The 20,665-nt window shown below is 43.0% G+C and overlaps 1 protein-coding gene across 3 annotated transcripts in view; it reads right to left on the bottom strand.

Annotated features, from left to right (window-relative positions):
- Positions 1–20,665, bottom strand: part of KIF1B (kinesin family member 1B) — a gene marked incomplete at both ends in the record, with an annotated part of 150,533 nt that overhangs the window by 112,588 nt on the left and 17,280 nt on the right. For all 3 annotated transcript variants that reach the window (XM_080692231.1, XM_080692232.1, XM_080692233.1), the window contains 6 exons: positions 413–490; positions 5,489–5,600; positions 6,365–6,543; positions 10,884–10,949; positions 13,657–13,836; positions 17,487–17,563. In XM_080692231.1, coding sequence (XP_080548357.1) covers positions 413–490; positions 5,489–5,600; positions 6,365–6,543; positions 10,884–10,949; positions 13,657–13,836; positions 17,487–17,563 — 692 coding nt within the window. The remainder of the gene's footprint in view (positions 1–412; positions 491–5,488; positions 5,601–6,364; positions 6,544–10,883; positions 10,950–13,656; positions 13,837–17,486; positions 17,564–20,665) is intronic.

Here is a 20,665-nt window from a genome sequence, read left to right as displayed (position 1 = left end):
AATCTCCTTCTCGGAGAGATCCTGTATATCCTGCTCCCACTGCTGTCCCTTACTTCTACCTACCCAAATTCTGTTTTTCAACACACAATTTAACTCTTACCCTTGGCCATGAGGTCTTCCCTAACTATTTTCTACCAAATTTGCCCTTTCATTGAAATTACAGATCGGCAGTCAGCCAAATTTTTCTATAAAGGGTAAATAAAAATTAGGGTTTGTGGGTCACGTGATCTGTGTCACCACTCTGCCACTGCAGCAGTACAAAAGCAGCAAGTAAAATGAGCGGAGTTTCTCTTTGAACAAAACTTTATTCACAAAAACAGACACTATCTGGATTTGGCCCAATGGCCATAGTCTGCTAGCTCATGTTACAGAACACTGATTGACTAGGCCATTTACTTAGTAAAATAAATACCTTTAAGCGAGTTCCTTTGGCACCAGTTGAATCGGCTCGTTCACTTCCTGCTAGATCCACCAAGCTAATTTTACTGACCTGGTCAAAAACAGTAATATGCAGGCAATTAAAATATTAGCAATGTACAAGTAGAAAATATGTACAGGCAAGAATTTTAAAGATGTAGATATGAAGTAAAATATTAGCACTCTTAAATATGCTTCAAGAAGAAAATAACACACACATCATAATCGGTTTAAAGAGCGTGCAGAGGCCAGGGCGCTTAGAACGCATGAGGCCCCGGACTCAATCCCGGCAAAGGCAGGCAGGCGTGCATGTGCGGACACATGCAGGCACGGCAAAGGCAGGCAGGCGTGCATGCGCGGACACATGCAGACAAGCACAAAATTCACAGCAATTATCTTGGTTCAAAAGCAGTAACTTGCTTTGGGTTTGGATGTAATTTGTCTCCTAAAGGACCCCACGTGGGAAGCGCGAGCCCTAGTCTGCTGATGGAGTGGGCCGTTATGTCCCGGGCACAGTGGGCGGCCCTCAGGCCAATGGGGTGCTGATCAAGGGGTTCCGGGAATCCTCCTGAGACCACCGACTTAGTTACAGGCAGAGTTGTTACACAAGGTCTAGGCTGCCCCTCCTCAGCTTCTTTGGCTTCCTCTCCGATGATGAAATCTCCCCCTCTTACATTGCACCCACCATTGTGATGCCATCTGGCAAGAGGTGCCCGCCAAAGCAAACTGACACTGGTGCCATGCCCCTGAACCTCCAAACTAAGAGCAAAATAAACCTCTTTTCTTCATTTCTTGCCCCCCCCCCTCCACTTTCCATGACTGGGGGCTGAAGCCAGGAGGACATTACCCCTGAGCTACATCTCCAACACGGTTTTGTTTTGGGTACTGGGGATTAAACCCAGGGGCGTTCTACCTTCAAGCTACACACCTCACCTTTTTTTATTTTTTAGTTGGAAACAGAGTCTCTCTAGCTGGGAGCTTCACTAAGTCGCCAAAGCTGACTGAACCTGCAATCCTCCTCAGCCTCACAAGTAATGGAATTATAAGTGCAGGCCAAAACGCCCCGCTTCTACACTTTAAATATATGTAGTTTGCTGTATACCTCAATAAAATTGTTTAAAAATTTAAGTTCAAGGGAACATGAGGCAAAAGTATTCAAAATGAATTAAAAAGAAAGCCATTAGGATAGGCATGGTCCGGTGGTAGAACACCTGCTCAGCATGCTCAACATCCTTGTTTTGGTTCCCAGCACCCCAAAACAGACAGAAAGGAAACTATGGCTATTAGATTAACATGGGTAGTTTTTTATTTTGTTTTGTTTTTTTGTGGTACTGGGGTTCCTGGAAGCCCTTCAACCTCCAGGCTACACTCCCAGACCTATTTTTACATTTTTATTTGGAAACAGGGTCTCCTAAGCCAGCATGGCTGGCTTCAAACCTGCGCGATCCTCCTGTCTACGCCTCCCAAGCGCGGGGATTACAAGCGTGCGCCACCACGCCCGACAACATTGGTAGAATTATAGACAGGAAAAGAAAATTTTCCTTTCACATAGAATGTTTTGTGGTGCCATTCAGATGAGTACTACCAAAAGCAACAATACTATCTCTAACAGAGCAAATTATTTGATCACATTTATGTATCATTTTCATCTAAAAGCAAACAAAATACCACCAAGTACAAGATGATTCTACTTTTTAGTGGCAATGGTATCAAATGGCAAAAGATCCTGTAGAATTGCCAGTATAAAATCTGAAACCCATACCAGTTATGCTGGCGCACGTTTCTAGTCCCAGCACTTGGGAGGCCGAGACTTGAAGACCACGGTTCGCGGCCGGCCTCAGCTACTTAGTGAGGCCCTCTGCAACTCAGTGAGATTCTGTTTCAAAATAAAGAATAAAAGCCGGGCGCGGTGGCGCACGCTTGTAATCCCTGCGCTTGGAAGGCTGAGACAGGAGGATCGTGCAGGTTCAAAGCCAGCCTCAGCTGGTTTAAGAGACCCTGTCTCCAAATAAAATATAAAAATTAGGTCTGGGATTATAGCCCGCAGGTAGAAGGCCCCTAGGTTCCATTCTCAGTACCACCAAAATAAGAAAGAAAGAAAGAAAGAAAGAAAGAAAGAAAGAAAGAAAGAAAGAAAGAAAGAAAGAAAGGGGCTGGGGATTTAGGTTGGAGATAAAATGCCCCTGGGTTCAATTTCCACATCCAAAAAAAAAATCTAAAACTGAGATAAAAGAATCCAGCTGCATGGCACTTAGGAATATAGGCAGAAAGCCGGGCATGGTGGTCCATGCTTATAACACTTGTACTTGGGAGACTGAGACAGAAGAATCGCAGGTTCTCAGCAAGCCATAGCTACTTAGTGAGGCCTTTGACAACTTAGTGAGATCCTGTTTCAAAAAAAAAAAAAAAAAAAAAATGGGCGTGGTGGCGCAGGCTTGTAATCCCAGTACTTAGGAGGCTGACACAGGAGAATTGCAGGTTCCTGGCCAGCCTCACTTACTTATGAGGCCCTCTGCAACTTATTGAAATCTTGTTTCAAAATAAAGAATAAAAAATCAGCTGGGGTGTAGCTCAGAGTTAGAATGCCCCTGGGTTCAATCCCCATTACCACACACACAAAAAGAGGCTGGGCGTGGTGGCACCGGCTTGTATTCTCAGCATTTGGGAGGTTGAGACAGAAGGATCCTGGTATGTGGACAGCCTCAGCTACTACTTAGTGAGGACATTTGCAACTCAGTGAGACCTTGTTTCAAAATTATGAATAAAAAATAGGTCTGGGGGGTGTAGCTCAGAGATAGAAAGCCCCTGGGTTCAATCCCCAGTACTGCAAAAGATAAATAAGTAATATAAAATAAAAATGATTTCGAATTCTACTCTGCCTATATTTCTTTCTTTCCTTTTTTTTTTTTTTTTTTTTGTGGTACTAGGGATAAAACCCAGGGGAATTCTACCCCCAAGGTACAACCCTCGTCCTATTTTTTAAAATTCTTTGTGTGTGTCGGGGGGGGGCACTGTGGATTGAACCCAAGGGCTTTCTATCTCCAAGCTGCATCATACCCAGCCCTATTTTTATATTTTTATTCTTTATTTATTGTTTGCAGTACTTGGGATGGAACTCAGGGGCATTCTACCTCTGAGCTACACCCTCAGCTCTATTTTTGTTGTTGTTTTTTTTATTATTTTTTATTTTATTTTCTTTATTTATTTTTTGGTGGTACTGGTGTTTCTGGAAACCCTTCAACCTCTGGGATACACTCCCAGACCTATTTTTTATATTTTTATTTGGAAACAGGGTCTCCTAAGCCAGCGTGGCTGGCTTCGAGCCTGCGCGATCCTCCTGTCTCCGCCTCCCAAGCGCGGGGAATTATAAGCCTGTGCCACCATGCAGGCTCTATTGTTTGTTTTTATTTTATTTTATTTTTTTGGTGGTACAAGGGGTGGAATCCAGAGGCTTTCTACCTCCGGGCTATACTCCCAGACCTATTTTATATTTTATTTGGAAACAGGGTCACACTAAGTAGCCGAGGCTGGCTTTGAACCTATGTGATCCTCCTGTCTCAGCCTCCCAAGCGCAGGGATTACAAGCGTGCATCACTACGCCCAGCTTATTGTTTATTTTTAAACAAGGTCTCACTGAGTTGCAAAGGGCCTCACTAAGTAGCTGAGGCTGTCAGCTACTTAGCTTCCTCCTGTCTCAGCCTCCCAAATGCTGGGATTACAAGTGTGTGCCATCACTCCTGGCTTTTATTATTTATTTTGAAACAGGGTCTCACTAAGTTGTGGAGGGCCTCACTACATAGCTGAGGTTGGCTGTGACCCAGAACCTTGTCTCAGCGTCTCAAGTACTGGGATTACAAGCATGTGCCACCATGTCTGGCTTAATTTTTTATTTTATTTTATTTATTTATTTATTTATTTATTTATTTATTTATTTATTTATTTTTGGTGGTACTGGGGTTGGAACCCAGGGGCTTTCTACCTCCAGGCTATATTCCCAGACCTATTTTATATTTTATTTGGAAACAGGGTCTCTTAAGCCAGCGAGGCTGGGTTCGAACCTGCGCGATCCTCCTGTCTCTGCCTCCCAAGCATGGGGGATTATAAGCATGTGCCACCATGCCCACAGAGACAGGAGGATCTTACATTTGTAGCCAGCTTCAACTACTTGGTGAGGCCCTCAGCAACTTAGTGAGATTCTGTTACCAAATGAAGAAGAAAAAAAAAGAAAAAGAAAAAAAAATATATATATATATATGTAATGTATATATATTTAATATATATGGCTGAGGTATAGCTTAAGAGGTATTATATATTATTAACATATTATATATGTATATGTTATATATGTATATGGCTGGGGGTATGGCTCAAGAGTTTGAATACGCCTGCATTCAATTCTCAGTACCTCAAAAAAATAAATAAATAAGATTAACATTTCCTAAGTGGCACAACAGAGTCTACTCCAGACACTATTATATCCATTTAACCTATATTAATACTTAATCCTTTGAACAATGGTGTGAGGTTGTTACAGACGGTGAAGCTGAGGTACAAAGAGGTTAAGTAACTTGGCTAAGGAAATATAGCTGAAAACTGCAAAGCCAGGATTCAAAGCAGGCAGACTGATTGCACATTTATAATATTTAACTGCTATGTAAAATGAGAGATTAACAAGCAAGGTGTTTGAAGGACACCAGAGTTCTTACGGGGTTATTCATTCTCCAGGAATAAAGTATATTCTGCCTGCTTCAGTATCTGATCCAACAGAAACACCGCATTGTAACATTATCAGCTAACATTACCGTTCTCCAGCCAAGAAGAAAAAGAAGGATTTTTTTTGCCAAAATAAAAACCTGTCTTGCACAGAGGATTTTATGAAACCCAAACTCAGATTGTTTTTTTCTTCCCTCTATTTTCTATTTTGTGATTTTATTTAAGAACACATGCTGAAAATTAGTGCTCAGACGGAAGAAAAACAACAAGCAGGACTATGCACCCTCCCTTAGGTAGGGCCCTCTGCCCTCCCACAACACGGCGGGCCCGAGAAGGGACAGAGCTGCAGTCCTCCTACCTTCTCGGTGGAAAGGCTGGTCTCGGCGTCCTGTTTCTTCTGGGTGAAGACAATGGTAAACACAGCGTGGGAGCGGCTGCTGGTCTCATTCATGTTGGTGGCTGCCACAGTCCTAGACAGACACAAAGGTGGCCAGCAACAGTGAGGTCTCACACGTGCAGCACAGCAGGCCCACGTTATAAGCAGCACAGTCGCAAGCGAGAGCCTTAAACGTCCTCAGGCTGCAGGACTCGCTCTCACACAGCTGTTCTCAGTGCTGCCTTACCTGTGAGCCCCTCCAGTTAACCTTCAGCTCAAAGGCGCCCATCAGAGCCATTCCTCCTACTCCAGCAACCCCATGAGAACCCGCCAGAGCGTTTAATTTTTATTCCGTATTAGGTGCTCCTTTATCCCAGAATCAATTACTACCACGACATCATATAGACAGGAACACAAACATTTCACCACGACTTAATCAAAAGTAAAATTTAACCAGATTTCTATTTCAATAGTGCATTGTTTTTTGTTTTTGTTGTTTCTTTTAGTGCTGTGAGACCAAACCCAGAGACATTCAACATCTAAGATACATCCCCGATGATTTGTTTTTGCTTTTAATTTTAAATTTTGAAACAAGGTGCTGCTAAGTTGCTGAGGCTAGCCTCAAACCTATTACCCTCCTGTGTCAACCTCCCAAGGACTGAGATTGCCAGCAGTACGTTCTTTTCATTAGAAGAAAGACACCTGATATTCTGAGGCTCCTAACCATCCAGGATAGCCACAGAATCAGAGGACTCCACAATTAAGGCAATTATTATAGCCATAAATATGGCCTCAATCCCTTGACTGGGAACAAAGAGCCTCAAACTGCGCCACAGACCTACCTAACAACTACCATACCTGGCTTTGTTCCCAGCATCCATGAGGTCGGCGATGTCTGTGTAAGAAGTGACTGCCAGCTTTGACAGGTCTTCCACGTAGGGTCCGAGAAGTGGGTGTTCACGCACACGCAGATTACCCTTGTTTTTTGGATTCAGTAAATCTCGTACTCGTTCACAGTAAATCTCCATGTAGCTCACCTAGGAATATATCATTTATTAAAGTGAGTTAAAGACCTCAGAAAAGGTCATATACAGTAAAGATTTTTTTTAATTTTATAAAAAACCCTAGAGATCAGCAACCTTTACGAAGTCAAATGCCATGTTTCTAGGCCTTTTTTATTTCATTCTATATACACAGTTATCACACTGTATAGTTTACATCCAGATTCCTGTCTTTCTCAGGGAGAAAAAGAGGTAAACAAAGCCGGGCGTGGTGGCGCACGCTTGTAATCCCCGCGCTTGGGAGGCTGAGACAGGAGGATCACACAGGTTCAAAGCCAGCCTCAGCTACTTAGTGAGGCTCTCAGCAACTTAGTGAGACCCTGTTTCCAAATAAAATAGAAAATAGGTCTGGAAGTGTAGCTTGGAGGTAGAAAGCCTCTGGGTTCCACCCCCAGTACCACCAAAAAGAAAAGAAAAAGGAGGTAAACAGGTTGTGTGTGGGAGGGTTGGTGGTACTGGGAATTGAACCCAGGGGCATTCTAAGTCCAAGTTATCTGCTCCAGACCTATTTTATTTTATATTTATTTTATATTCTTTAAGAGCTAAGACCAAGAAACAACCCCATCATTCCTGTAATCCTAGTACTCAGGAGGCTGAGACAGGAGAATTGCAGGTTCAAGACTAGCCTCAGCAACTTAAACTCGGGTTTTTTTGGGGGGTTTTTTTGGTGGTACTGGGGTTCCTGGAAGCCCTTCTACCTCAGGGCTACACTCCCAGACCTATTTTTACATTTTCATTTTGGAAACAGGGTCTCCTAAGCCAGCGCGCGGCTGGCTTCGAACCTGCGCGATCCTCCTGTCTCCGCCTCCCAAGCGCGGGGATGACAAGCGTGTGCCACCACGCCAGGCTAAACTCGGTTTCAACATAAAAATTTAAAAGGCTGAGGGTGTAGCCCAGAGGTGTAATGTCCCTGAGTTCCATTCCTAGTACCGCAAAAAAATTAATAATAATAATGAAAGAAAAGAAAACCACAACACATGCTAAATGTTTGCATTTAAAAAGAAAGCTTAATTTCTAAGAAGAGCTTCATGTTAACACTTAATTTCAACTACTATGAAACTGAAAAGTATGTGTGTGAAACAACAGCCTCATGAACACACAGAAATCAGAGAATGTGCTGGGTTCACTTGTTCCCACTGATAACCTCAGCTACTTGGGAGGCCAAGGCAAAAGGTTCACAGCCGAAGGCCAACCGGAGCAACTTGGCAAGACCCTGTCTCAAAACTTCAAAAAGGCTCGGGACATGGCTCTATGTCAGAGTATTTGCCTAGCAAGCTGTAGTTCTGGGTTCTAATCTCAGAACCGAGGGAAAAAGAGAGAGACAGACAGACAGTGTATGTTTATCAAGTAAACTAATGCAAATAAAGTAATTCTACAGATTTCTTGAAAAGGCCAGGGTAAACATTGAATAGAGAATAACTTTCCAAGGTATAAAGATCTGGGGATGGAATCCAGGGGCATTCGACCTCCAAGCTATACCCCTGCCCTATTTTTTATTCTTTATTTTGAAACAGGATCTCACTAAGTTGCTGAGGGCCTAAGTAGCTGAGGCTGTCGTTAAACTGTGATCCTCCTGTCTCAGCCTCCCGAATGCTGGGGTTACAAGCATAAGCCACCATGCCCAGCAAGATATTTCATATATATATATATAATATCTTTTATTATATATATAATAAAAATATATATAATAAAAATATATTTTTATTTTTATTTTATTTATTTTTTTTTTTGGTGGTACTGAGGTTTCTGGAAGCCCTTCTACCTCCGGGCTACACTCCCAGACCAATGTTTACATTTTTATTTGGAAACAGGGTCTCCTAAGCCCCTAAGCCAGCGCACGCGGCTGGCTTCGAACCTGCGCGATCCTCCTGTCTCTGCCTCCCAAGTGCAGGGATTACAAGCGTGTGCCACCACGCCCGGCATTATTATATATATTTTAAAAACCTGTATCTGGCCGGGTGTGGTGGCGCACGCTTGTAATCCCTGCGCCTGGGAAACTGAGACAGGAGGATCACATGGGTTCGAAGCCAGACTCAGCTACTTAGTGAGGCTCTCAACAACTTAGTGAGACCCTGTTTCCAAATAAAGTATAAAATAGGTCTGGGAGTATAGCCCGGAGGTAGAAAACCTCTGGGTTCTACCCCAGTACCACCAAAAAAAAAAAATCTGTATTTTCAGAAATCATTATTAACAATATTAAAAGGAAGAACACAAATTATAAAACAGGCAAGTCCATAATTTACAAGTATGTGCCACCATACCCAACTCAAGAATAATTTTTTTTTAAGAAATTCAAATTTGCAACTGGCTCTGATATCAAACACTTGTAATCTCAGTATGTGGGAGGCTGGAACAGGAGGATCACAGGTTGGAAGCCAGCCCCAGATACTTAGTGAAGCCCTCCACAGTTTAGTGATTTAGTGAAACTCTGTTTCAAAATAAAGAGCCGGACAGACATGGTGGCTCATGCTTCTAACACAGCATTTGGGAGGCTGAGACAGGAGGATTGCGGTTCAAGGACAGCCTCAGCTACTTAGTGAAGCTGTTTGCAACTCAGTGAGACCCTGTTTCAAAATAAAGAATAAAAATTAGGTCTGGGGGTAGCTCAGAGGTAGAATGCCCCTGGGTTCAATCCCCAGTACGAAGAAAGGAAGGAAGGAAGGAAGAAAGGGAGGAAGGGAAAGAAAAAGGAAGGGAAGAAGGCAAAAGGAAAGAAAGAATAAAACATAGGGCTGGGGATATAGCTTGGAGGTAGAATGCCCCTGGGTATTCTACCACACAACAAAAAAAAGATGGCAAAAAAATTCAAATTTGACAGATGTGGTGGCACACGTTTGTAATCCCAGTACTTGGGAGGCTGGAACAGGAGGACTGCAGGTTCACAGCCAGGCTCAAGTACTTAGTAGGTCCTCCACAACTTAGTGAGATCCTGTTTCAAAAATAAAGAATAAAAAAAGATGGGCATGGTGGCACAGGCTTGTAATCCCAGGAATGGCAGGCTGAGACAGGCAGGTCACGGTTCAGTTTGAGGCCTCAGCTGCTTAGTGAGGTCCTTTGCAACTCAGTGAGACCTTGTTTCAAAATAAAGAATAAAAAACTGGGCCAGGGGTATAGCTTGGAGTAGAATGCCCTTAGGTTACATCTCCAGTATCGCCAAAAAAATAAAAAATAAAAAATACAACTAGAATGGGGGTGTAGCTCAGAGGTAGAATGCCCTGGGCTCCATCCCAAGTTCCAGAAAAAAAGAAATTCAAATTTAACTAAGAGAAATTAACCTTGCCTAACTGGCAAAGATTAAAAATAAAAATATTATGCCAGGCATGGTGGCGCATGCTTGTAATACCCGCGCTTGGGAGGCAGAGACAGGAGGATCGCGCAGGTTCGAAGCCAGCCGAGCACGCTGGCTTAGGAGACCCTGTTTCCAAATTTAAAAAATGTAAAAATAGGTCTGGGAGTGTAGCCCGGAGGTAGAAGGGCTTCCAGGAACCCCAGTACCACCAAATAAATAAATAAATAAATAAATAAATAAATAAATAAATAAATAAATATAAAAATATTAAGCCAGGCATGGTAGCGCACACTTATAATTCCAGTACTTGGAAGGCTGAGACAGGAGGAGTACAGATTCATGGCCAGCCTCAGCTACCCAGTGAGGCCCTCTATACATTAGTAAGAACCTATTTGAAAATAGAAATATAGGGCTGGGGGTGTAGCTCAAGAGGTAGAATGCCTCTGCATTCAAGCCCCAACGCAAAGAAGGCAGGAAGGAAGGATAAATGTTGGCAGGGGCACAATAGGTTATTTATATCCTCCCAACAGAATTGGAAACTAATTAAAACCTATCTAAAATGCCATTTGGCAATCCAAATATATTATTTTAATAACCAAGATACATATAAAAACTAATAACTGAAATAAATGTACAGATTTATGAAGACTTAATTGCAGTATTCATTTTAATCAAAACTTAGTAATACAGTAGAAATACGAAATGAGGGAACGGCTGACTGACAGCACAGTCATGACTGGGAGCCATGTAAAAGTCATGTTGAAACTGAGCATGATGGCGCACGCCTGCAACCCAGTACCTGGGAGTCTGAGACAGGAGGGTCACAGTTCAAGGTCAGCCTGAGCAAGGAGTGAGACTCTCCTCAACCTATCAAGACCCTGTTTCAAAATAAAAATCAAAAAGGGGTTGGAGTTTGGCCCAGAGACTGAATTCCCCTAGGCTCAATACCCAGTACCAAAAAATAAAAAATAAAGTACTTTTGAAGAGGCCGGACAGAGAGGCGCTGGCTCGACTCCGCTGCACTCACCTCCACAGAGTACGACATCTCCTCATTGCAGTTGTCGCTGATCTTCTCAAAGAGCTCTTCGCACAGCTAGGGAAAGAGGAGAGTGCGTGAACAGCCGAGACCGACACTGCGCGCATGAATTACAAACACCTCCTTTCTCTCTCTCTCTCCAGATATGCATGTCATAGACCTCAAGGTCTGATTAATGCTCTGAATAAAATCTTAAAAACTTTAAAAACACTCTTCTCATCTCATTTTTATTCTCCCTCAAAAAGAGAATCTTGACATTATTTCCTGAGGAAGAAAACCACATTTAGGAGAAGGAGGGGAAGTGTATCTCTTTGGGCAGCTGTATCGCTGGCATAGATACTCCATGTAAACTCAATCCTGCACGCTGCGTCTGAGTGCCTGTGGCTCCGCTCCAGTGCTCCAGCAACAAAGCTACTATGACCCACAGAGGAGGGGGTGACGGACGGGCCGTCGGTGGGGGCAGGAGGAGGGCAGGAGGAGCCGGCAGGGGAAGGGGAGGACGTGAGCTGGAGGAGGAGGATAAAGAAGGTGAAGTCGACAAGAAGAGAAGGAAGATCTTGGGGAAGAAGAAAAGGGTCAGAAGCAAAAACCCGAACATGACGGGGCAGACAACGAAGCAGAGTAGCCTCTTGGAAAATTCCCATTGTGATATGACTATTTTCACCTGTATCCCTTCAAATAACCTCGCTGTGGACAAGGGGGGACATGTGGGGAGGGAATGAAATATACATTATTTTTACTGCCATAAATAAATAAACCTACTAATAAACAATATTTGCACTGATGTATTAATATTTCCGACAAACTGTTAATGACTATGTAATTCTAAATGTATACATACAAAGTCAGAATTTATACAATTTGAACAAGGCAAATACAGAATTTTAAAACATTTTTTGGTGGTACTGGGGGTAGAACCCAGAGGCTTTTCTACCCCTTGGCTATATTCCCAGACCTATTTTTATATTTTAATTGAAAACAGGGTCTCACTAAGTTGCTGAGAGCCTCACTAAGTCGCTGAGGCTGGTTTGGAACCTGTGTGATCCTCCTGTCTCAGCCTCCCAAGTGCAGGGATTACAAGCGTGCGCCACCACGCCCGGCAATACAGATGTTTTAAAAAAATAATGCTGGCGGGGCGTGGGGCGCATGCTTGTAATCCCAGTATTTGGGAGGCTGAGACCGGAGGATCGTGGTTCGCAGACAGCCTCAGCTACTTAGTGAGGCCCTTTGCAACTCAGTGAGACCCGGTTTCAAAATAAAGAATAAGAAATAGGGCAGGGGATGTAGCTTGGAGGTCAAATGCCCCTGGGTTCCATCCCCAGACCCGCAAAAAAAAATAAAAAAAATAAAAAAATAATGCTGGCCTGCTGTGCCACGAGGCCGGTGCCAGGGCCTGCGAGGCCGGGATTGGAGCCTGCCATGTGGCGAAGCCACTGCAGGGGCCTTTGAAGCTGGGATCCGAGCCAGCGGTGCGGTATCCACAGGGAAATATCACAAAAAAAATAAAAAATGAGATGCTTTCCCAAATATGCAAAAAATAGAAGCCAGGCATGACAGCACACACTTGTAATCCCCGCGCTTGGGAGGCTGAGACAGGAGGATCGTGCAGGTTCAAAGGCAGCCTCAGCTGGCTTAAGAGACCCTGTTTCCAAACAAACTATAAAATAGGGCCGGGCTTCGTGGTGCACGCTTGTAATCCCTGCGCTCGGGAGGCGGAGACAGGAGGATCACGCGGGTTTGAAGCCAGCCTCGCTGGTTTAAGGGACCCTGTTTCCAAATAAAAATATAAAATAGGTCTGGGAGTTTAGCCCAGAGGTAGAAGGGTTTCCAGGAACCCCAGTACCACATATATATACATAATATATAATATATAATATGGCTGGAAATATAGCTTGGAGGTAGAATGTCCCTGCGTTCAATCTCCAACACCACAAGAAACAAACAAAAATCACATCCATTAGTGATGAACTATATATAGAATTTGAAATTTGAAAAATGAGATTAAGATTCACTGGGTGTCCCCAGGATACAGAAGAGTTTTTGGGGTTTTTTCCTTCTTTTTATATGGCACTGGGAATTGAACCCAGGGAAATTCTACCTCCGACATATACCCCCAGCCTTTTATTTTTTTTTTAATTCTTTATTTTGATACAGTCTTATTAAGCTGCAGGCAGCCTAAGTAGCTGAGGATGGCCACAAAGCTATAATCCCTCCTGTCCCAGCTTTCCAAGTATGGGGATTGCAGGCATGCGCCACCACGACTCAGCTTTCAGAAGAGCTTTAAGATGATAGTAACATTTTTGTGTGTGCGGTACTGGGGATGGAACCCAGGGGCATTCTACCTCCGAGCTACAACCCCAGCTCTATTTTTTAGCCCTTTTAATGTTTGAAACAGGGTCTCACTGAGTTGCAAAGGGCCTCACTAATTAGTAGCTGAAGTTGTCCACGAACTGCGAGCCTCCTGTCTCAGCCTCCCGAATGCTGGGATTACATGCGTGCACCACCACGCCTGGCCTGATAGTAACATTTTTGAAAGGACAAGATAATATAGCATTGAAGATATAGTTAAGACCTTCCTAGGATATTAATCTTTAAAAACAAACATGTACACATAGTCTGTCCTTTCCACTCAACTGTAAGCTCCTCTGAGGAAAAGCAAGCTCTTCACCTGTGTCTTGCATCACAGGCCTCGAATACATATTTGCCAAATAAAAATAACTTCTTAAAGCAATTTTACAAGTCATTTTCTGCTTTTCTATTTTACCTGTGGAATGATGCCAGCCTGGCTTTCTTCTTGTTTACCCATCATTGTATAAGATTTCCCAGCACCGGTCTGCCCGTAGGCGAAAATACAGACATTATAGCCTTCAAAGGCATGTAAAAGCATTTCCTTCCCAATGTCATTGTATACACGATTCTGCGATGCAAAACAGGGGTCTTCAGGCTGTATAGATTGAGAGGAAAAAATGGCATTTCATTCATTTTCAGTTCTACATTATCTGCTTCCATAACAAACAAAAGTGTTTGGAATCGGAATAAACTCCTAACATGTAATATATATTTTTAAATCCCCCTACTCGTGGTTTCCACAACCCCAGCCCAATACAAACACACACTCTCACTCTGAGTCACCCGGGCCAGTCATACACACTGGAATGATGGTTTCGTTTCCCTTCACTCTATAGTGTCACTATTCTATTCATGAAGGACTTCCAAGTGTGTGTGTGTGTGTGTGTGTGTGTGTGTGTGTGTGTGTGTGTGTGGTGGTGGTGGTGGTGGTGGTGGTACTGGGGTTCCTGGAAACCCTTCTACCTCTGGGTTACACTCCCAGACCTATTTTTATACTTTTTTATTTGGAAACAGGGTCTTTCTCTCTTTTTTTTTTTTTTGTACTTGGAACTGAACCCAGGAGTGTTCTACTGCTGGGCCACTCCTCCAGTCTTTTTCCTCCCCCCAGTCTCTTTTTTTCTTTTTTTTTTCTTATTTATTTATTTATTTTTTTTTACTGGTAAACAAATACATTTATATAACTGGAATCTCAGGATGCTAGAGTTGTACTCATTTAAAAAACCATTCGGCTACCTTTGGTCTTTAAAAATGCCTACACTGCAATATGCTAAACATGACGTGCATCCCCCAAGGAAGAACAGTGGCCTCGCAGTGCAGGATGAGGGGGCACAGCGGCACCGTGAGGAGCAGCACGCTGTGCTTCCAGGAACAGCATCGCAGCACTGGATTCTGTGCGTCAGGATCGAGGTCACTGCTGCCAGGAGGGGTGGGGGATATCCAACTCATCTACTTGCGGAGTCGGGCGCATGGCTACCAGCTGGCCTTGGGGAATTTTATTAATTTTTGTTATGTTGAAGCTCAGTTGCTGAGGCTGACTCTGAACCTGCAATCCTCCTGTCTCACCCTCCCAAGTACTGGCACCACAGGCTTGCACCACCAGGCCTGGCTTGAAGCGTGTTTGCAGTCCCTCTGGCACAGTCCTTTCCTCGGCAATCAGGCTTTGGGCGTGGTGGCACACTCTTGTAATCCCAGCATCTGGGAGGCTGAGATAGAAGGATAGTGGTTGGAGGACAGCCTCAGCTATTTAGTGAAGCCCTTTGCAACTCAATGAGATCTTGTTTCAAATAAAGAAAGAAAAATAAAAAGGCTAGGGGTATTGCTCAGAGGTAGAATGTCCCTGGGTTCTATCCCTAGTATGGCAAAAAAAACACATTTTTTTTAAACATATTCCTCCTCCTCCTCCTCCTCCTCCTCCTCCTCCTCCTCCTCCTCCTCCTCCTCCTCCTCCTCCTTTATTTATTTGCAGAACTGGGGATTAAACCCAGGGACATTCTATCTCTGAGCTATACTACCAGTCCTACTTTGCAATCCTCCTGCCTCAGTCTCCTGAGATGCTGGGAATACAGGCCTGCACCAGAATTCCCCTGGTTTCTACTCCCAGTACCACACAAAAAAATAAATTAAATAAATAAATAAGCCAGGTGTGGTGGTGCACGCTTGTAATCCCCGCACTTGGGAGGCTGAGACAGGAGGATCGCACAAGCTCGAAGCCAGTCTCAGCGACTTAGTGAGACCCTGTTTCCAAATAAAATCGAAAGTATGTCTGGGAGTATAGCCCGGAGGTAGAAAGCCCCTGGATTCTACCACCAGTACCACCAAACATAATAATAATAAAATAAAGTAAATAAAAAATAAGAAAGGGACGGACGTGGTACCGTCCGGGGCTCAGCATGTTTGCAGTTCCTCAAAGCAAGTCACATAAAAACAAAACCCAGCCTGGCCTGGCATGGTGGCACAAGCTTGTAATCTCAGTAACTTGGGAGGCTGAAACAAGAGGATCACACATACAAGGCCATTCTCTACAACTTAGTTTAATATATATATATATATATATATATATGTATATATATATATATATATTAAACTAGACCTAGTTTAATATATATATATATATATATATATATATATATATATATATATATATATATATATATATGGCAGAGTGTGGTGGTGCACACTTGTAATCCCAGTACTTGGGAGGCCGAGACAGGAGGATCGCAGGTTCGTGGCCACCCTCAGCAACTTGTGAGGCCTGCTGCAACTTAGTGAGACCCATTTTAAAATAAAGAATAAAAAGTAGGGCTGAGGGTGTCACTCAGAGGTAGAGTGCCCCTGGGTTCCATCCCCAATTCTGCAAAGAAAAAAAAGAAAGAAATTTTTAAAAAATTATATATACATGGCTAGGGGTGTAGCTTGGAGGTCATTCCAACCTTCTGAGCTCCTCCTTCCAAACTGAACTTAAAATTAACAGTATAGTAAGCAATTTTTATAATCTGGCACTTCCTAAGATCTGCAAGTACAATAATATTCATAATGAGAATCCTAAAACACTAAAGTCTTCAACAGATGACTAAATCAGACTAACTTGGGCTCAATATAAATTCAGTGTAAACTGAAGCAGTTTTGTATGTATGTATATGTGTGTGTTGTGCATAAACTTTCCATCAACCAAAACACGTTACTAAAAAAAAAAAATACTCATCCTTCAGAGAGTATTCACTCTATCAGAAACCGAATTCGGTCTGGCATGGTAGCGCATGCTGGTAATCCCAGCATTCAGGAAGCTGAGACCTGAGGATCTGGATAAGGGACAGCCTCAACTACTTAGCAAGGCCTTTGTAACTCAATGAGACTCTGTTTCAAAAAATGGGTCTGGGGATGTAGCTTGGAGGTACAATCCCCCTGGGTTCAATTCGTACTACTGCAAAAAAAAAACTGATAGCCAGGCATGGTTTAAGTGGGAGGTTGAGACAGGAGGATCGAGGATCCTAGTGAGACCCTGTTTCAAAAAACAATAAAAAATCAGGCTCGGGATATAGCTCAAAGGGAGAATGCCTCTGGGTTCAACCCCCAGCACCAGAAATAAAGAAATGAACTCATGCTGGGCATGGTGGTGCACATCTATAATTCCAGGACATGGGAGGCTGAGACAGGAAAATCACAGCTTCAAAGCCAGGCTCAGCAACCGAGAGCCCCTCAGCCACCTAGATCCTGTTTCCAAATAAAAAAAAAAAAAAAAAAAAAAAAAATCTGGGGAGTTGGTGATTTAGCTCAGTGGCAGAGAACCTGCCTAGCACACACAAATCCTGGGGTTTTATCCTTGGTCCTGTAAAATACAATGGAAAAAGTATTAAAAACAAAACAAAAAAAGAAGCCAGAGGTGGTGACACACACTTGTAATCCCAGCACTTGGGGGGGCTGAGGCTAGAGAACCTTCATTTGCGGACGGACAGCTGCAGCTACTTAGTGAGGCTCTCAGCAACTTAGTGAGACCCTGTTTCAAAGTAAAGAATAAAAAATAGGGCTGGGGGTGTAGCTCAGAGATAGAATGCCCCTGGGTTCCACCCCAGTACCTCAAAAAGAAAATAAAGGGCCTTGGCGGTGTAGTTCAGAGATAGAACTCCCCTGGGTTCAATGTTAATACCACAAGAAAAAGAACTCAGTCTAAACCACGCTTACCAAACAGGGACTGGACCTGCTCCATCAGGGAAAAGGCAAACAGGAAAGGGAGGGGAGGGGACTCACCGAGGTGTGCGACCAGTAGGAATAGTCGAAGCTGAAGGACTTTGGTGCTTCCTTTGGGTTCTTTGGGTTAATAATACCTAAAAGATGAGAATTTTTGATTTTGTTAAGTACCTCAGTTGTAAGCCCTTTAGTTCAAATATGATATCATACCTTCAATATCCAAGTCAGTATATATCAATGAATACCAGGAGGGCACTCAAGAAATAGATGTATCACGTTTTAAGATTTAAGAATTTAAGATTTGGGCTGGGAGCGGTAGCACACACTTGTAATCCCAGCATTCTGGAGGCTGAGACAGGAGGATTGCAATTCGAAGACAGGCTCAGCTACTTAGTGAGGTCTATTTCAACTCAGTAAGACTGTTTCAAAAATAAAGAATAAAAAATAAAGCTAGGGGTGCAGTTTGGATGTAGCCTGCCCCTGGGTTCCATCCCAGTACCACAAAAAATAATACAAGATTTAAGAAGTTAAAAATGTAATTTACATTCAGAACATAAGAAAAAAATTCGACTAGGTATTACTAAGATTCAGATAAGACTAGTATAGGTAGGTTCTCCCTAAATAATTTGAAATTGTGTATCCTAAGTAAGTTAACAACAAAAGTTGGAAATGGAGCATGTTACTATTTTAAGACATCTCATAAACTTTAAAATATTTCAACACATAATAAATAGAACTTAGAAAAAACTATTGCATTAATCCAACAACAATTTGAGGGAAAAATGTTTTTAAAAATCTTGCTATGAGCCGGGTGTGGTGGCGCACGCTTGTAATCCCAGCATTTGGGAGGCTGAGACCGGAGGATCACGGCTCGCGGACAGCCTCAGCTACTTAGTGAGGCCCTCTGCAACTCAGTGAGACCCTGTTTCAAATTAAAGAATAAAAAATTGGGCAGGGGGCGTGGCTTGGAGGTCAAATGCCTCTGGGTTCTATCCCCAGACCCGTTAAAAAAAAAATCTTGAGCCGGGCGTGGTGGCGCACGCTTGTAATCCCCGCGCTTGGGAGGCAGAGACAGGAGGATCGCGCAGGTTCGAAGCCAGCCGCGCTGGCGTAAGAGACCCTGTTTCAAAAATATAAAATAGGTCTGGGAGTGTAGCCTGGAGGAAGAAGGGCTTCCAGGAATCCCAGTACCACCAAAAAAAAAAAAAAAAAAAAAAAAAAAAATCTTGCTATGAACTTCAGAAAAGCATTTGATAATGAAGCATTCGTTACAAAGATAATCTAATTTCTTAAATACACAGTTGACAATACTAAATATGTAAATCATTGTGTGTATATATATATATATATATATTCATGTTTATATATGTGCTACGTGGAGTAAGGACTACTAAATCATCTGCAGACTGTTATAAACAGCAAAATTACTTTTTGACTGAAAACCATGAAGTCTCACTGCCCAAAATAGAAGTGATTTCTCATGCAATCAATCCAGCCACTCTGCTTCTGAGGCGTGGAATGCTATAGTTTAATCTCTTCCTGTTTCATACACACAAAGCTTTAGCTCCTCATATTTCACATGGAACAGAATCTTCCTAACATGTGGTCATGAAATCTTGTAGAAGAATGGCCATCTCCACCAATCCGCTTCTATAAGGCAGGGACACATCCCAGGCTATCAGTGAGATCAGGATTAAAAAATAAATCTGTCTCCAGCAGCTGCTGCTCGAGACACAAATAGCAACAGTTGCTATGGTGCTGTTCTCACTGCTGGATTCCACCGGGTACAGCCACACATTTATGTTCCAGGCTTAAATGCTGACAGGGTGTTATTAAGGCTCACACTAACATCATCGTGTGCCATGGGGCTGTGGTTCCAGAATATCTCTCTGCACACAAATGGTAACCTAAGCAAGGAAGCGTACTTCTAACCAAAAGGAACAACATAAAAGATTTTTTAACTTTTTTTTGTGTGTGATACTGGAGATTGAACTCAGGAGCATTCTACCTCTGACCTACAGCCTTAGTCCTTTTTTTTTTTTTTTTTTTTGTGTGGTGGTACTGGGGTGGAACCCAGAGGCTTTGTACCTCCAGGCTATACTCCCAGACCTATTTTATACTTTGGTGCTTTTTGTTTATTATTCTTTTACTTATTTATTTTTGCGGGTTTGGGGATGGAACCCAGGGGCATTTGACCTCTGATAGGGTAGGGGCATTACACCCCATACCCTATTTACCCTAATTTTTTTTTCTTTATTTAAAACAGGGTCTCACTGAGTTGCAAAGGGCCTCACTAAGTAGCTGAGGCTGTCTGTGAACTGCGATCCTCCGGCCTCAGCCTCCCGAGCGCTAGGATGACAAGCCCGCGCCACCATGCCCGGCTTTGTTTTTATTTTGAAATATGGCCTCCCTAGGTTGAAGATCAGCTCACTACTTGCCTGTCCTTGAGCCTGTGATCTTTCTGTCTCAGCCTCCCAAGTACTGGGATTACAAGTGTGAACCACCATACCTGGCTCAGGGCTAACAGTTTTAAGTAAGACACCAACATTTGAACACTTATTCTCTATCTAGTAATTGATTGCAAAGGCAAAAATATAGGCGTTTCTATGCAAATGTATGGATATACATTTATATGTATTTGGCTACCCTCCCAAACCTAAACCATAGAGGCTTATTAAAACCCTCTGTCCATTGATAAGGATTTGACACTACACAAATTCTACCAACAAGGCAGACAGTAGCGCCCCAATGCATGAGCCAGGCACGGGGTCTCGGTGGCGGGCAGCAGCAGCTCTGGGGAGACACGGGTGCGCTCTGCCGTGGCCTTCACCACTCAACACCACCTTCTGATCGCCAGGAAACTTGTTATAAACTTTTAAGTCATATATTATTGAGCCTTTGCTACCGATTTTACCAAAATAACCTGAGAAAGGACTCAGGGCCTACACCGCAGTTGTCTTTTCACTAGAAAAGGAAAAAGAAAAAGAAACTCAATGACACTAACTTTTCCAGTTTCGATGGCACCTTTCCCATTTTCCTCAGCACTCCTTTCCCCGGGATCATTCATTCACTCACTTACTCATTCATTCATTCAGTCGCTGGTACTGGGTACTGAGCCCAGGGGCACTCCACCTCTGAGCCACCACACCATGCTCTCAAATCTTTGAATCTTCTGACACTAATACATTTTCCTAACTTAGAGCTTTAAAACCAATCTACTTTTAATTTTTTTACTTTTT

The sequence above is a fragment of the Muscardinus avellanarius genome (assembly GCF_963383645.1).
Source record: "Muscardinus avellanarius genome assembly, chromosome: 3".
In the NCBI taxonomy this organism is placed as follows: Eukaryota; Metazoa; Chordata; class Mammalia; order Rodentia; family Gliridae; genus Muscardinus; species Muscardinus avellanarius.
The sequence above is the reverse complement of the archived record's forward strand: the minus strand, read 5'-3'. Positions and strand labels throughout refer to the sequence as shown.